Here is a 17,823-nt window from a genome sequence, read left to right on the forward strand (position 1 = left end):
CAACCTTCTTGTCCCCATCCGTCCTTGTTTTGTCCATCCTCACCCTACCTCACCCATTCAGCCTTCAATCCTTCTTCCATCCTTTATCATCTATCCATTCCTTATCCATCCATCCATCCATCCATCCATCCATCCATCCATCCATCCATCCATCCATCTATCCATCCATCCATCCCTTATCCATCCATCCATTCCTTATCCATCCATCCATCCATCCATCCATCCATCTATCCATCCATCCATCCATCCATCCATCCATCCATCCATCCATCCCTTATCCATCAATCCATCCATCCATCCATCCATCCATCCATCCATCCATCCATCCCTTATCCATCCATCCATCCATCTATCCATCCATCCATCCATCCCTTATCCATCCATCCATCCATCCATCCATCCATCCATCCATCCATCCATCCATCCATCCATCCATCCATCATCCATCAATCCATCTCTTCTTCCCTGCCTATCATCCATCCTTCTCTCCCTCGTGGATTTATCCATCCTCATCTTTCACCCGCTCATCCTTTTAACCTTTTCTCCATCAATCTGTACTTCCTCCCCTCGTCTGTCACTCTCTTCTCTCTCATCCTTTACTCCATCTTGACTTTTTCCTGTCCTTTCTCACATAATTTTGTTGTTTCTTGTTGGTTTCTAGCTACAATCTGTAGGTGTCTTAAAGTCAACTTGAGGTAATGACAGAACCTCCACCCTTAAAAGTCTCCCTTTCCAAGCCTTGAAACAGGAGACATCCCCCCATCCCCCTCCCCCAGTTAAATCAATTAGAAAACTTTCAAACCTCTCCATAACTTTATTCATTCTTTTATCAATCCAGTAAGCCCACATTGTCATGGCCTGGTCCTTGCTAGCAAACATATAGTGAACCAGGTAATAGATTGTGCTATAGATATCAAGACACTTACTTTTTTTAGTGAATTCAGAATTTTATTTATAGATACCTCCCTGTTTTTTCCAACCCAGCCCTCTGAGTAAAACCCAATAGATTGCTTTGTTTTTTACAGTGTCATTTTACATTTATCAAAAATCCCGTCCTATCCTGTGTGATCTCCTTATCAAGCAGTCAACACAGCTGACAGCTTCAGTTATATTAGCAGAGTGAGTCGGCACACCTCCAGCCAGGACAGAAAGTTTAACCCCTGTTAGACGATTTTTATTTTTGTTTGTCATTCATCACAAAGTGTCACAATAGCTAGATTTCAATAGGTGGGGACTTCATCAGGGGGTAGGCACAGCTCTGGTCAAGAGGTAGCATTTTTCATTAGTTTTTTAGGCATTTGATCTGCAGCATTTCTGATTGGTTATGTACTCTGCGTGTCTACTTTCAGCCTTTTCTGTTGCAGTCATCTTACAGCCAGTCTATCATATAACTCTTACAATCCATTCAATTTGTGTTCTAAGAGTTGTGATTAAACGTTTAAAACACAAACAAAAACACCAGTCAGCACAACCCTGTCAGAAAGTGACACATCACCACATTTTGAGCAAATACAGCAGAAACATGCCTCCTCTTTCTACTGCTTTTTCTAAAAAGCCACATTTTTTCCACACTTATTTGCTTTGTTTTTCTCCAAGACTTTAGATCTCAGTACAAATGTAGAAGATTTCTCTGGTCCCTTGTGATATAAAGAAGTATGTGTTTATGGTTGAAATGGTGCTTATGTGATGCAGTTGGAGTCCTACTTGGCTCTTTAGATAAAGAAAAAGTTTTTTATCTCTAGAAATAAAAAACACAAACTTTTCCTCCAGTGAGCAGCCTTTTGATCTGCAAATTGCTAGAATCAGGTTGTTCCTGGTATTCTGGGAGCTGAACTGAGAATACATAGATGAATAATGCAAGTCTTTACTAGTGGTTCTTCAACACATCAGAGGTTTTTATAGGTCCACAAATTTGGACTGAATTCAAATAACAGTGGAGAAATTATACAAATGTGATTATGAATGTAAAAATTAATATTCAAAGACAGTATCAAGATATTTATTAATCTAAGAATAATTAGACCCCATCTAAAATAAGACTGACCTAATCCCAAACCAAAAGGAAAAACTAAACAAAACGATAATTTACCAACAAGAAGCCCTGGTCAAAGCAGTCAGTAATATGTGTAGTTTGACCCTGCAAATGACAGCTGCAGTCCACGTGTTGTCAAAAAACACTCTTCTCTCCTGAAGATGAAACACAGCATGAAACTCATGTTAATCTCTATTTAGGGCAATCTGATAAGTAGGGTCTTAAATATAATCTCATATTGGCAATCTGAGGCTGCAGGATGGGGTGATAACAACTGCTTGCACAGAAAACCTGAAGACAAAATCTCAAGCTTGAAATCTGGTGATCAGTGTCTGACCAAAGACACCATATGGTTAGATGGTGGAAATTCTGTTTTCACTGCTGTTTAAACATGTCAAACCAATAGTTATCCAGTGTGATTACACATGCTAACACCTTGTACAACCTTAATCCGTTATGCATCTCTGGCAGGGCTTCAGTGTGTTTCAGTTTCCTGCAATTTACTTAAAAAAAAAATTAATATGCTGATTATGAAAGGGCTGATTAAATAGAGAGAAACAGCAGGACTCACAGGGATAAAAAAAATGTTATGTTAAAATGTTAAAAAAAAAAAAAAAAAAAGATTACGAAGCCTCATCCCCCTGTTGCTGCTGTGTGCTGACTGAATGAGGACGCGGCCCTTGGCCCCTGGGCTGGATTTCCTAACCCTATTCCCCCCGCTCCATCTCCCATGATCCTCCAGCATCCTGTTAAGGGAATGCTGCAGATGGAAAGTCAGTCAAATGATGAGAGAGCGGGGAGAATTGGGTTTCAGAAGCTTGGCAAATGTGTGTCAGCGTGTGCCAGCGGATGTGTGTGTGAGACAGAGCGTCAGTGTGTGTCAAAAAGAAGGCAGGATCGTTCATAAATTACAAATCAAAGTGAAAAATGACTTCAGCTCTGCAAAGAACTGTGCTACAAGACATCATATGTGGAAATCACACACAATTTCACACTGCGAAGACAAATACTGGTACAAATTGCTGCCAAGCTGCAGCTAAAAGGTGGTTCTAACCAAGGAGCCAAATCTCACATGGCGTGGGTGAGGATGAGGAGCACTGGGTCTGGGTAGACAAGGAGGATGGAGAGCAGCGTAAGTGAGTCATGGTATTAACTTCCAGGCTTTTTGCTTAATCATATCAGTTGATTCACCAGACAGACACGTGGACGCAGCGCCGAAACGTCACCGCCCGACTTCTGCTGTCTTACACTTCTTCACCACACAGTTACAGCAATAAATGCGTGACATGTGTGGCCATGCTTCACAAGAGACTATAACAGGGTTAGATGCGGTCACTGAAGAAAAAATGAGCTAAAAAAAAGCGAGTAAATCCACCCCACACGACAAAGCTACAGCATTGTTGAGATGATATTTATTGCTTGAATAACATACAAAAGCATGTAAAAACGGGACTGTGTAACAATTCCAGTCGTTAGAATCTGAACAACCCCTGAATGCTGTTACAAAACCTATAGCTGATGTGTGCTTGGAGCTGTTTTGATCCAAACGTTCATACCATGAAAAATGAATTAGCAGCGGACACCCTGCCGACTGCACTTTTATGGAACAATTCGGAGGTTATGGGTCCACCTCCTCATCAGGAATGAATGTGCATGAGCACTTCCAGGAAAGATCTGGGGACTCGAGGGCTCTCCTGGATTTGGTAAACAAACAATCCTCTGATAGCAATCTCCCCGTGTGTACTGATTTGCATTGCAAATAATCTTCATCAGTGGACACCAAAGAGGAGGATGCACACAGTTCTATAAGAACAACAAAAGGGGAGCCTCTAGCATCACACCGTCTTATCCGCAAGTACACGTGTGCCAGCCTTCACCGACGGGAGCCTTATCTCTACTAGCCTTCTGTCTGCTCCCCTCCAACAACCATACAGCTGTGGAAGGTATCATGTATGTGTAAGAATAAGAGCTAGAAATTTAGCGCTTTGAACCTTATCGGTTTTTGGAGCCACAAAAAAGTAAGTACATGAAAAGAAATCAAAGGAAAAACCAACAAACAACTGGAAGGTGGTCACTTACCTGAAATTCAATGCCATAGTTCTCCCTGCAGAAGTCTCGTAATTTAGGGTAGACGTGCTCTTTCAGCGCACTCCTCTCTGCTTCTGTGTCTGAAAACAGAAAGCAGAAGCAATTAAAGATTTAAACAGGGAGAATACAAGATCTGATCAAATATTTCAGACATCTGTTCTCTCTTTTTTGTGAGCAACTATTGTTTGAGGAAGGAGATTTCAGTCTAGAAAAATAAACTTTTAGCTGCTCTGAACATATTTTTCTGTTCAGAATTACATGCTTGATGACATTCATGCGGATATCAATGCTTTTCTGTCCCACTCTTCCTACTAGAGCTCTTGTTAGATGCTGAATATCTGGATGCCTAAATGGACATGTGGTCACTTTACATTAATACAGTTGTCCTAAACAGTGAAAGAGAGGCCTGTAATGTTTGCCATCATGTGAAACTACACCCAGTTATAATCCAGGAGGTTAGAGTTATCTTACTACAATCAATATGACCACTGAGCTTGAAAAGCCTGCATTGCTTGTTCCAAGGATGGATGAGAGCATTTCAAAATATCACTTTTCTACATGTTTGAGCATCTTGAATGGCAGTGATTCCTATCCTATCTATATCGAACTAAAGGTTTATCGTGCTTATGAGAAAAACAGTTTACCACTAAATCCATACCAGTATGATGCAAAAAAGTGGCCATGATATTTTAGGTTTATTTTTTTCTTCTTTTTTATGTTTAATACCACTAGGTTAGTCACATCCTATAGTAGCAACCGCTCCCACATATTCCTGTACATGGTTGGCCCTAATTAAAAAAAAAAAAAAAAAGCAAAAAGTGGGGGTATCTTCAAATTTCCTCTTGAGAATAAGAAAATGAATATTTAAGAAAAAACATGCTGAACAACTCATTTGCCATTCAATATTTAAGTCTGCCCACATATTTGCCCCCATTTTGACACCCATATGATTACCTGGAAAAGTCAGCGCTGACACACAGCTGAAGAGTGTAGGATTACGCAGCATTACGAAGGCAAAGTGATTGTGCTGGACAGACAGCATGTCACACAGTGAGAGCCCACGGCTTGCTGTTGTTCCAGTTTATTTTCTCCTCTCTCCGTCTAATGTGATGTATTTGGACAGGCCCAGTCTCTGTGACTCTTTTTTTGTTTTTCTGAGGGGTGTGGATGGATAGTTAAAAACAGAATATGCCCAACAGAGATGGCCCCGTGTGACCAAGAAGCCGACAAACAGACCCTCGGCTGCTAACCGTGTCAAACGCAGCATGAGTAGAGGAGCCCACAAATTTACTCTGACGTATCTATCTCTCATCTATCTTTAGTAAGGCTTTGGGCCGTGACTGAGCAAATACCCCCCCACAGCCACCCCGGCAAAATGTCAGATGAAAACCAAACGGATGTAATAGTATGCAAATGAAATAAATGGCAGTTGCTGCATCAGTGAAGTTCTCATCTCACTCTATCTGCGATATATTACCGCATTATGATGGTATAATATCTTACAGGGGACAACACATCTGCTGAATTAAGGAGAAACCTGTTTCTGTGTTTGGGAAGTGTTGGAAGACAAATTTCGACTCTGTCTCGATGTGACCAGACAGACTTAACTGTGTTGGTATTTGTAATGTGCTGATAACAGCAAAGTGCCTCTGTATCTTTTTATTTATTTTTTTTTTTTGTGGGATGATGATGAGTTATGGCAGCCTGATGCATGTGTGTCTGCCGTCTGCACACCAACATGCAAAAAAGAACAAAGACTGGCTCCAACATTTGCCTGCTATCTCACTGTGTGTGTCCCTCCTTCCAGTTTCCCCATCTGTGAATTTTCAAAGTGCAGACAAATCTATCCTTCTGATACGTCTTGCAAGCACTCTTTATTTTCCCTCTCGCTTCCTTTGCTTTTCTCCCCTCCATCTCTTCTTCTTGGGAAAGTAACAAGCAGTTATTTGAAGGGAGAAATAAGCCAAATGCTCCTGATGCTCTTCCATCTTTGCTTCCTCATCACTATTTTTAGACTAAAATGTAAAAATAGTTAAAGATGTGCAAGACTTCAGCATGACATCTTTGGATTTCATTTCTATGCCCAAACAACAATCCTAAGCCAAAAGAAATGTGATTTAAAAATGACATAAACAGCATAACTACACAAAAGAAGCTCCAAACATCAGATTTTTTTTTTTTTGGGGGGGGGGGGGGGGGGGGTAAAATGCTAAATGCCACATCTTCTCCACAAGCTGAAAATCTAATTCAAAGGCAAAACAGCTTTTGAAAATTAGTTACACCGACATCCCTTGAACCGATCACTACTTCCTTCACACAGTCTCATCAATGAGGCTCTGAAAAACCAATCACGCTGCCCTCATCAAACTGCACTAACACTCTAGAGTACACAGCCACTCTAAGAGCTTTGATTTGAAGTCCACATGACAGGCGTCGTAGCAAATATAATAGACCAGTGCATGTTGCATGCATGTCATCAATGAAACGCCTACTAATATAACTTATATGACTTATAAGATTAACACTGGCATTCTCTATAGAGATGTGTTTAGAGGACTCAGGAAAGAAGAAAATTCCTTCCCGTCTAGCCTGCTGTTTACATCGTAATGGATAATAGTAGCTGTGCAAAATGGCTTCAGTCTCTGGATTCAAAAGCAGGATAAAAATAGACCTTTTTTAAAAAACAAGATCATCAATAACCATCAATTGGTTAAAAAAAAATGCATTCAATCGTTCACACACTGATAATTTTTTTGTTAAAATTCCTAAACTTTCATTCAGACAGACCTATGAAAGTGACTGAAGAAGCCACCGTCATTGCAGTTTGCACAGGATTGGTTCAACTTGGTCAGATTGCCATACATAAAAAAAAAGAAAGAAAGAAAAGAAAAATAGTTGATTTACATTAAAAGACACATTCAGTTGTTATTCTTAAATAAGCTGATAAAAACTTGGATCTTGCTATGATGAAGACATAGCGAGAAGGTGGCAGCAAGTCTTTAGGAAGCTGTCTTGTCTCCTGTTTTCAAGGAAAGGTGAGGAGACTAGCTTTATTTCCCTTGTTACCTTTCAAACGACTAACAACTGGTTGGGAGTAAGTTTGTCCTTTTGTACTGTTATTTCACACCATCAGCAAGACACTGGGCATGTAAAGTAATTATGAGAGCATTAGTTCACAGTGTGTGTTAAACATGAAATATTTAGAAATAATATAAATGTTTTATCTGTTTTTAATAATGTATTTTATTAGGAGAAGGTAATTAGAACATAATGATGCCTGTAATTCTCATTTTTTATTGGTTGGCCAGGATTAACCCCAGTGCCACAGAGGTAACTGGGATTGAGTCTGTCCTCCTTACAGCCCTGAATAAATAAGTATAAATAATTCAACACTAACATTTTTCTTGGTGTACAGCGTGTCCTCTGCAACTTTATCAGGTATGAATTTGTTTTTCTCTCGCATGGGAAAATGGATGTGTGGTGAGACAGACGGAGATTCAGGTGAAAAGAGTTAACTCTTCATTAGAAAAGAGCAGCAGAGCTGCAGCAGTTTGAAATCTATGCATTATGAGACAGATATTTCATTTCTTTATCATTAACCAACACCGCCACTTTCAAATCAGAACACGCTATTTCCCATTTCACAGCATTTTAAGCTCTCTTGCCTTCTTATATAGTTTCTCTCAACTGTGTTGACATGAGATTTTAGAGACTCTAGTTTCAGTTTTTGTTATCAGCCAGATTACTTTTTATTCTTTGTGACTAGCTAGTAGGAGAAAAACCTCCCAAGCCTTAAAAATTAAAAATAAATAAACTCAAGGCTGCAGCTCAAAAAAACTTTAATGATGTGTAGCTCCACTGATGCTTGTTTTTTTTTTGTTTTTTTTAACCTTGTCTTGATCGTATTCATACAGACCAAGTCTCTACTTCATCACACAACTGCACTGTTATGTTCATTTTCATCCTTCACCTGCTCGTGGAAACAAGAAAACAGGCAAGTTTACACTTTAATACTGTGTTTTCATGTTCATTGATGGTGTAAAGAATCATGTTCTGGTGCTGAAGTAGTAAAATCAGCTGTATTTTACAATAAACGGGAAAGAATTCAACCATTTTTCCTGGGATGATTACTAACAGATTGTTTGTATGGCGATGAGGAGATATTAAAGCAAGCTGTGCTGACACACACAACAGACTGCAGTTGAAACTGCTTTTCATTGTCTGACTGATCAAAAAATAATGTCAGGACTCAAACGATTTAGTCACAGATCAATTTAAGGTGGATAATGCTTCACGATTAACAATAAATACTAGCTGTTCAGCTTTTGGATTCACAATGAATCAAAATAACAGTTAAATGATATCATAAAATCCTTGTTGATCAGTATTGTTTTCATTGCTCTTAACAGGTTTTTTGTAAAGACACCTTGTCAGCATCCCATCAGAACAGATCACCAAGCTCCAAAATGAAAACATCTGGTGGTACGAAGGGTAGTTTCTTTGATGCGGCACCACTATGGCGACCTGGACCACGGCGATGTACATGCAGAGTCAATGAGCAAACCAATAACGAATGACCTGGAAGATGTTGAAGGCAAATGTGTAAATCAGCCATCCATAAAAGCCAGATGTTCCTGCATTTCGTGAGGACAGTAAGACGCCACAGGTTATGCGAATAACACTTAATCAAGATGGAGAAAAGCCACCACCCGCCTCAGCATGATCAGCACTGAGGGGGAAAACCACAATGTACAGTTAAGGGAATTCCTTCGTCTCGCTGCCAGGATTTACATTTGTGCAGCGTCTGCATGCCCATCCAACATGAAAACTCTCTGTAACATGTTCATTGAGTAACAGCTGTCCAAACAGCTGCTGGTTTAAATGCCACTAGTTTGAACATGCTCACATTTATGCCAGAGAAGTGTTGCGCTCTTTACAGTAAGTCATCATCGATTCACAGACATTCCTCTGCGTAAAAGATGGGAGGTAACCATGGACACCGAATGTTATCATGTAATTCATGTAAGTTTCAGACTCAAATACCCTGCTAGAGTACATGACCCTACAATAAACCAAACAAGGTGGCTGGATCGGCCTAAAATATATCAGAATTTTATCTCCTGTGTGATCCTGTTTGGGAGTGATCATGAAAGTAACTTTAAAAAATAAAAAATAAGATCATGGAAGGATTTTTAAATAAAAGCACCCTGCATTTCCACGTCATTTGGGGAGTTTCCTGACTTCATATTGAGCTCCATATAGATGGGAATTTCCTGAATGTTTTTGCTTATTTAGTAACATAAGCAGATCTGGAGGATGTTGAAGCTGCTTTGAAATACTCGTGTGATCAGATGGAGCACGGGTGCGCCCTTTTTAGTTTATTCTGTCAGCGTCTCTTACATTTATATTACACCAACATACCACAAGCCTGATGGCTGAATTAGTAGATAAATCTTAATATTCCATTTTAATCATAGAAAGAGTCATTTTAAGGGTAAATCCATTTTATTTATTTATTTATTTTTACACACACTGCAGCTCTGAGCGTTCCACACACATTATCTGAAGGAAGTGTATGTTAGGACGCTCACTCTGAGGATTTACACAGCTAGCTTCCCAGTAAGAATCCATGTAGTGTCCAGTGGAACAAATACGTGAACGCAGCTGGTAAAAATCCAGAGAACTCGCAGTGAGCAAGGGTGCTGGTGAGTTATGTGATGTGCAAAACTGGAAGAAAACAAAAACCAAACTGAAGAAAGATCGATCAAAGAAGATGAAATGCCTAATTGAAGTGACCAACGAAGTAACCCTCAAAACTGCTCTCTCACACACACACTCACAAAAAAACTGATTGCACACAAATGGTGTGCCTCAACTCAAAACTCTGCTTCTCTTCTCAGATTTAGTGTTGCTCATACAAATGTCATGCTCTCAAGCTTGAGGTCTCTCTTGAAACTTTTCTCCTTAGATTTATTTTTCTTGCATACTGTTGGGTTGTTGTGAGAAGAGTGTGTCAAACGTTTTCCAGCCAACAGAAAACCAGATCCAAGCAAATCAATGCTACCGTCTTCTGACTCAACCCAGGAGTCTAGAAACTCACTTTACAACATGGATGACTCCATCCAGATACCTCAGGTAAATATTTAATCTAAAGTGTCAGAAGAAAGTTATATCTAGCAGGTCAAGGACTTAGCAGAATGTTGAACAGTAACACCTCTTTTCCTCACTAAAGAAACACTAACCTGCATTTAGTAGAAGAAAAGCATCATTAAAACACTTGAGAAAGCTGGTTTGGGTTATCCATGCTGGCTAGTTAGCTATCAATCATCTGGAGTCTGGAGAAGGATGTGGTGATTTACTTGGATCTGGTTTTATAAAGGTTTCAAAAGCATAGAGAGAAAAATCTACAAGGAAAAGTTCCAGGAGAGCGTATGAATGTAAGTAGATATAATTTTACCCAAGTGTATCCAGAGGAATTCTTCCCATCACCATTACTCCCTGATTAAAACATTTTTAAAGCAGGTTTTTTTTATGAAAAGGCTTGAACACTCAGGGAGATAGAGGAAAGTGTGCAAGACAGAAGCTGAATTTGTTAGGGTGACATCCGGGGAGTTGATAATTGCTCTGTGGTGCTCTGAAAACTCAGAGAGGTCATTGAAAGCTGCTGCCAGACTTATCAGAACTCCCTCCATTCCTCCCCCCCAGGAGGAGAGAATAGGCAAGAAGGCAGAATATTCCACAAGAGGTGAGGAATCATGTCAGACTCTGCATGTCAGAGAACGGGGCCGTGCATGTCCAAAGATCCAACACTCCACCGGCTCCAGAGAAGCTATTTATTAAAGAAAAGCCACAGACGGTTGACAGTCTCTCCCCTGCTCTTCTTTTGTTCTTTCACCATATTCAATTCAAAGAAGGAGATAATTAACGGGACAAGACATTTTTTAAAGAAAATTCAAGCTGTGTAGCTACAACACTGAAAGAGAAAATGTAAATCAGAACACTTGGGATAGTTACTGTGGTTGTATGTAAAGTAATTAGCTGTCTCTATGGCAACGTTACAGTCTTGACGATGATGCGTTGGAGGGTTGAGGTGTGCATCATATCTCTAAGTCCTGAGCTTTTATCAACTTTAAACAGCTTAAGCGATAGCTTGCTTTTTGAATGCAAGCTATCTCTTTGATGACAGATCCTCTGAGGTGACTTCTGCAAGGTAATGCTGCTGCTTCCATGTGCTTCCATGGATCCACAAACGCATGGACTGAGTCGGGTTGCAACAATGAACCCAGCGATATGCACAAAAATAAGTCACCTTTGGTTTCTCTGGCTATTGGCAAGAAAACTTATAGCTGGGTTTTTAATTGATCGGCTACGGTCTCTCTCACACACACACACACACACGGGCTGATACCTGAGCCAAGATGGCACATGATTCGTGGACATCACATCAGGCGAGCTTAAATTTACTAAAAGGAGCTGTGTGGCTTACATTTGGTCAAACATGTTTAACACATCTCTATATTCACTGCATCTTATGATTATTGACTGAGTTATTTTACACATGGCACAAAGACACGGTGGAGGTCGGGGAGGGTAGATACAGAAGTTGGGAGTGTCACCGTTTTATGTGGCTTTTGATTTAAGGCAAAAGGTCAGTATGTTCAGCTTAGCACAGCAGCACAGAGAGTTGGGAGAGCTGTAGATTGAAGCAGAGTTGAACATTTATGGTCAGTATAGCTGCAGATTGCGTCGTCTGTCTCTGGTGTTTGCTGTTGTAAATGGTGGAGCATATGTTTTATTAATTGCTATCATCTGTCAACCCATAAAAAAAAGAAGTTTGTAAATAGGCAGGTAGAAAAACTGGATTGAAAGGGCAGCCAATCTCCAAAGAAAAACAAAGAAAAGGAAAAATATAAGGACATAAAGGGAGGCTCAAGTGGTGAAATAAAGCAGAAGAGCTCCACTGCCTTATTTCCACCCCAAAAAAGTGAGATGCTACAATGATGATGCTGGCTGACAACAAGCTCCCCTCTTCACCTCAGCAGATGTGGCGTACTGGTTTTCAAGAAGAAGTGTAGATTCTGACTGAGTCAGACAAGACATCCTAAATGATTTTGGGCCCAGAGAAGCCAGCTGTTTACCTGGATCTTATTCATGGTTTTTCTTTGCCAGATAGCTGAAACCTTAGTTTGAGTTCTGGCCCATGGACCTTGGTCTGTGTGTGTTTTTGATGCAATGCTACATGACAGCCTTGAAATCAAGACCACTTCTGGTTTTTAGCCTTGTTCTTTGAGTACTAAGATGTTCTCAGTGCTTTCATATTTATACTGTAAATGATCAAATCCACAACTGTTTCCCAGTTTCATGTTGAGAAATAAAACTCTAAAATAGTTTCTTCTCCTACACAGACTAACGGAAACATGAACCCCTCATATTAAAACAGAATCCATGCATTGCACATCACAGAGTGAAAGAGTCCATCACTTCCCTCTTTAGTTGGCCACATGCAGCCCAAATATTTATAAGCCTGAGCACAGCGACTGTGCATGAGCAAAGATCACTCTCCATCCAGAAAAAACAGCGTACCAGACACAGAAGACGAGGAGCAGAAGAACATGTTACATGCATTAGATACAGAAAGTAGCGGAAGGTGGTAAATGTATGTATGCATGCATGTCTGCAGACGGACTCCCACTTGGTTTGTGGACACAGAAAGCATAAATCCCCCACTCCTGTAAACCACTCAGCCTCCTTATACAGTGTTTCTTTATGTTTTTTTCCATTTAGTATTGCACGACTTTGCAAGTCTTTAGGGGCTAACCACTGAACTTCGCTTTCATTCAGCTTTTATACAATGTTTTAAATGTGAAGTGTACAACTGGTGGTGAGATTTAAATCAGAATGTTTTACGGAAACACTGCAAGACGCAGAGATGTGTTTTCTAACTTTGACCGGCTATCTTCACAATGTGAATTCACCCCTAGTCTTGCAGGTTAATGACCTCCCTAGACCAGATTCTAGATGCACCGTGCTGTATTAGATAAGTGCATGGACAGCCCCCTCTAGTGAACATGAGGAAACCAGCTCTGTGGCTGAGCACATTTCTAAGTAACCCAGGTATGAGGTGCATATAAAACCAGCGGGACATATTTACTGCTGAGCAAACATAGCTTGCAAGTAAAGTTTTAGAAAGCAGTGTGAAGTGGCTGTGTAACTCGTGGAATAGTTTGCAGTAAGGCAGAGTTTATATTAACAGCTTCATTACTAGAATAATTTTAGTTGTTACCGGTACCTCACTTAGATGGGAAGAGCAGGTCATAATCAGTTGTCTTTCAGGTTGAGATGTGTATCTTTTCCATTGTGAAAAGAATTTCTCTGAATGGCCCAGCCCCCTCATCAGTTTTCCACCCACACATAAATTGAAGCGTTAAATTCGTGCTGAGGCTGGAAGCTTTTTAGTGACTAGTCAGCTACAGGTGGCTAAACAATGCAAGACTCTTCACAGTGCAACTATCTGAGATCAGTTCATTCATTTGTTTTCTCTTTGACTCCACTGCAATCTGCTCAGTGACGGGAAGTGAATGACAGTGGTGTATCGACCACTCCTTTTTTGTTTGTTTGTTTTTTAATTTAATCCATGGCATGTCCTCCTTCTCTCTGTCCCTCCTGCTCTCTCATAGCCTACTCTACTTCACTTGGCTTGTTTACTCCAGTTTTACTGAGCCTATTTTTACCCCCTTGCCCAGAGGGCATATTCAAATACAGAGCTGCAACTGGGTGTCTCCCTCACGACCCTACTGTCTTGCACTCTGCTCACACCATGCATTCTGTCTGAAAACAGATCTGCTGTGTCAGTGCATTATTGTAATAAGCACACAAAAATTTGTTGTCTTTATAAAAAAGGGCAAAGATCTGTAGAGAACATTTGCTAGAAATGTGATTTTATTCTGTGTCCACTTCTTTGAAATGCTGGAATTTCCTCTTATTGCTGACATGTTTAAATCTTCTAAACCACCCTGATTACTCCTGCTAATTTTGTTTGTGAAACGTTTGAAAAGCTGAAAACGTCTAAACGCTGCACAGGATTAAATATTTGTGGAAGGAAGCGGATTCTTACCGTCGGGGTTGGCGCAGATGAAGACCCGGACGCTGCGGCCGGTGGGGACATGGTGCGGCGGCAGGGCGTTGATGTTGCCGCTGATGGCCGCCCTGCGCAGCGCCGACTCCCGCGGGCAGGGCTGCCTGCTCCCCACTCCCGACGGCCACATAGGAGGTGACTTCCAGCGTGGCTGTACACAGATACACAGCACAGAAGGGTCACGTTAGCGCGGCCACAGGCGCACATGCGGGTATATTTACGCACAGATTCCCCTGATCCATTCACACACACACACATGTGGCGTCAATTATGGCAAAGGCTTGGGGATGCTTTTGTGTTTTGTTTTTTTTATTACCATTATTATTTCAGTTTTTCCACTTTCTTATATTTCACACCAATTTGGACAATATTTAAAGGAAAAAAACATGCGATGGTCAAAATATATAGGCTCCTAAAAGAATTTACCCAAATATAATAAAAAATTATAAGTGAAAACAGTTTGGCCATGCCATAGGCGTAACGCCAATGAACACATACACACAGACACGCGCGCGCGCGCGCACACACACACACACACACACACACACTCCAGTCAAGTTAGGATGAATCTGGCAAATCTTTTTCTAAACACATTAATGAGACTGAATGTATTTGTTAATGCATTCATGTGGTGAGGATAGAAAAAAAGGATATTACGCACAGCCTACTACCGTCATGGTGCATGCGTAATTTGTATACATGTCCTTGGACGCATTCATGAATTTTCATGCCACTGTGGGACAAACAGACAAACAGAACGAGACGATACAAAACTCGAATAGGCGAGCAAGGCAAGCATCAGTCGTGTTCCCACCCCAGAGAAGATGCTTGTAAAGGCGAATAACCGCTAAGAAAGGTTATTCTGCCAGGAGCAGATGTCAAGTCGCTGGTTTTCCGGAGTTGGTCTATCTTGGAATCTTTGTTTCACAGACGGAAAACCTCGAAAAAGACAACAAAAAGCGGGGGAAAGTTGGGTAGTCCACTACTGACAACTACATCAAATCCTCCAAACAGACAACTACTGTAAAAAATAAAAATATAAAATCACAGAAGCACGGCGTCCACAGAGAGTACTTGACTACTATTGACGCTGGAGACAGGCACAACAACAGGATACTTCTTGTTGCTCACATTCATTCGCTTCATTTTGTGGCTTCCGAAAATATCCAAGCGTCGAGGACGGTAAAGGGAGGCTAAAAACGCCCATCAGAGTCGCCGTGACCGAGAGACGGCGTCGGGAGACGGTAAAACGGGCGCCGTGAGTCGGAGCGCTCCCCGTGGTATCCTGCTGTTTCTGCGAGGCGACTGAGGAGCTGTGAGAACTGGAGAAAATGTGAAGCGGCTAAAAAGAAAAAGTTGACTTCCGGTTTGAAATTTCTGAATAAAAAGTGGTTCCAATATAAAATTGTTGGAGCGCTTGAGTTTGTGGGGTTACGAACATGAGGAAGCAGAAGTAGATTTATAATTAAACCTATCTTTAAACAAACATTCACACATGTATGGCTCGTGGCTTTCTTTTAAGAGCTTTGAGCTCCATACTCACCTAAGCGCTGCTACCTGGAGATACGCTTTTACGTTGAAAAAAGAGACGTATTTCCGGACCTGCTCAAGCTTTTAGTGTCTGACTTGACAGAGGTGGCAGAAGATGCTGTGGACGTTCCTCCTCCTTGTCTCCCTCCTCTCCGGTGGAGGATGCTCATCCAAGTCCTATTAAAATTGCAATGGTCCGCGAAGTCAGCAATGTGTGTGTCGTAAATGACGTTACAGCTCTTCCCAAAAACCAACCAAGCATTACACAACTAACACAAACGGTGAATTCATCTTTTTTTTCCTCACCTACAAATGAAGATAGTTTTAAATTCACATAAAATCCCTTTCCCCTTTCTCCTTTCTTTTTGTTTTAAAACAAAATAAAACAAACTAAAGTAGACTTAAATTGTCTGTTTTCTGAGTCAAACTTGCTATTTAACTGAAAAGATATAAAATCAACTTTGACAAAAACTGTGGAAACCTTGGCAAAATTGTAATTTAAAAAGTTCTTATTCCTGATTTTCTTTTCCTTTTTTTAAATAATTAATTGCAGAATGCATTTCTTTTTATTTAAAGTCTGGTGAGAGTTATTTTCCGCAGATATGATGAACAGCTGAGAAGAAGAAGGAGGAGGGGTTAGAATTAATTGCTTTATCGATAAATGTACCTCTGCTGCTCTGCAGCTTCTGGTTATTCGTGCTGGAAGTATAAGTGCATTGGACTTGTACTAAACGGAATTGATTACTGTGCTGCTCTTGTGAGGGGAAACGCTGAACCATATATTTTGCTCTCCCTCTCAGTCTCTGTCTTCAAGCCTTTCTCTGAATCTGATGAGGTGTGTCTGTCGCTTAAACCCCAAGTTTAGCCTCTGTAGCTACTTTTCAGTTAGAATATCAAGAATATACAAAAATTACCAGGCCTAGAAATGCATTCATCCTGGGCTGACATGTCATGTAAAAGTATTGCAATTATTGCATGCATCTTTTACAGCCACATCTCGCATCTAGAATGCAATGAAAGCAAAGGAGGATCAAAACATTTTCAAATAAAAAGCAATAAAACAGCTGCTGTGACACTAAATCCCCAACATATACAAATATATCGTTTCAAAATTTGTAGCTTTCAAAGCATAGACTATCTTTAACAAAAACACCAAATTTAATAGTCGATACTTTCACAAGATAAACTAATTAGACTCCATGACTTACTGCTGCCGGTCTTGAGGATGATAACAGCTTTGCAGGCTCACACGACCCATTTAAGTCTGCCTGCAGGGCCACCAGCTAACACCAGGATAAAAAAATGAGACTCCGGAAAAAATCAAGTAGAGCACTGGGAGCCACAGCTTTGTTCCCAACAGTGTTATGACCTTTCTTAGGCTTGATTGTTCCGGTCCCTGTTGGTTAATTATGGGTGCATATGGACTAAATGCACCAGAGTCTTTCCATTTGGTTCACACTGCTTGTTTGTATTATGTGACAATATGTGAGCTGGAACTCATGCAGAAGGTAGTATTAAAGATAAACACAAAAGAGTCAGAAATGCATGTCTGTAATGCTAGCTCCCCCACCCTTTATTAGTTTAGCATTTGCTTCCCCCTGGAATGAGTAAACACCCTTTTCGGACAAATGTTTTGGCATTCCAGACACTTTTACAGCATCTGCAGATTGTTGGATTTGTTAGCATGCGAGCGTGTTTGTGCTTTAAAAAAACCGCAGACCACTCTGAGCGAATGTGAGTCACTGTGCTGATGAGATTTGATGTGTCACCTGGTAGACATACAGACACAAAGGACAGACACTTGCTGTTCACTTGGCATCCACACACACACTCACACACACTGCAAAAAGCCAAGTTCACAAATGGTTGGTGATGGATGGTTGTTTCTTAAAAACAGCTGGAAAGAAGCACAAGGAGTGGGAGGCAGTGAAGACAACCGGGAGGGTCTATTTCTGTCTGTTACCCTTTAGTGCCAACTACATTTACTCCTCAACTGCTCCCTAAACCACACGGTTCTCTTTGGCAGACTTAGAGTTCA

General features: G+C 40.7%; 1 protein-coding gene across 2 annotated transcripts in view; it reads right to left on the bottom strand.

Moving 5' to 3' along the window:
* LOC121640783 (NACHT and WD repeat domain-containing protein 2) overlaps nucleotides 1–15,540 on the bottom strand; it is a 48,937-nt gene extending 33,397 nt beyond the window's left edge. Inside the window, exons 1-3 of one of the 2 annotated variants that reach the window (XM_041986658.1) lie at nucleotides 15,387–15,540; nucleotides 14,235–14,406; nucleotides 4,112–4,200 (exon numbers count right to left, since the gene is read on the bottom strand). In XM_041986658.1, coding sequence (XP_041842592.1) covers nucleotides 4,112–4,200; nucleotides 14,235–14,406; nucleotides 15,387–15,401 — 276 coding nt within the window. In that variant the 5' untranslated portion in view covers nucleotides 15,402–15,540. Of the gene's footprint in view, nucleotides 1–4,111; nucleotides 4,201–14,234; nucleotides 14,407–15,069 lie in introns of both variants that reach the window. The other variant, XM_041986659.1, reaches the window with a different exon arrangement.
* Between the last annotated feature and the right edge of the window lie 2,283 nt (nucleotides 15,541–17,823).

The sequence above is a fragment of the Melanotaenia boesemani genome, chromosome 5, assembly GCF_017639745.1.
Source record: "Melanotaenia boesemani isolate fMelBoe1 chromosome 5, fMelBoe1.pri, whole genome shotgun sequence".
NCBI classification, from domain to species: domain Eukaryota; kingdom Metazoa; phylum Chordata; class Actinopteri; order Atheriniformes; family Melanotaeniidae; genus Melanotaenia; species Melanotaenia boesemani.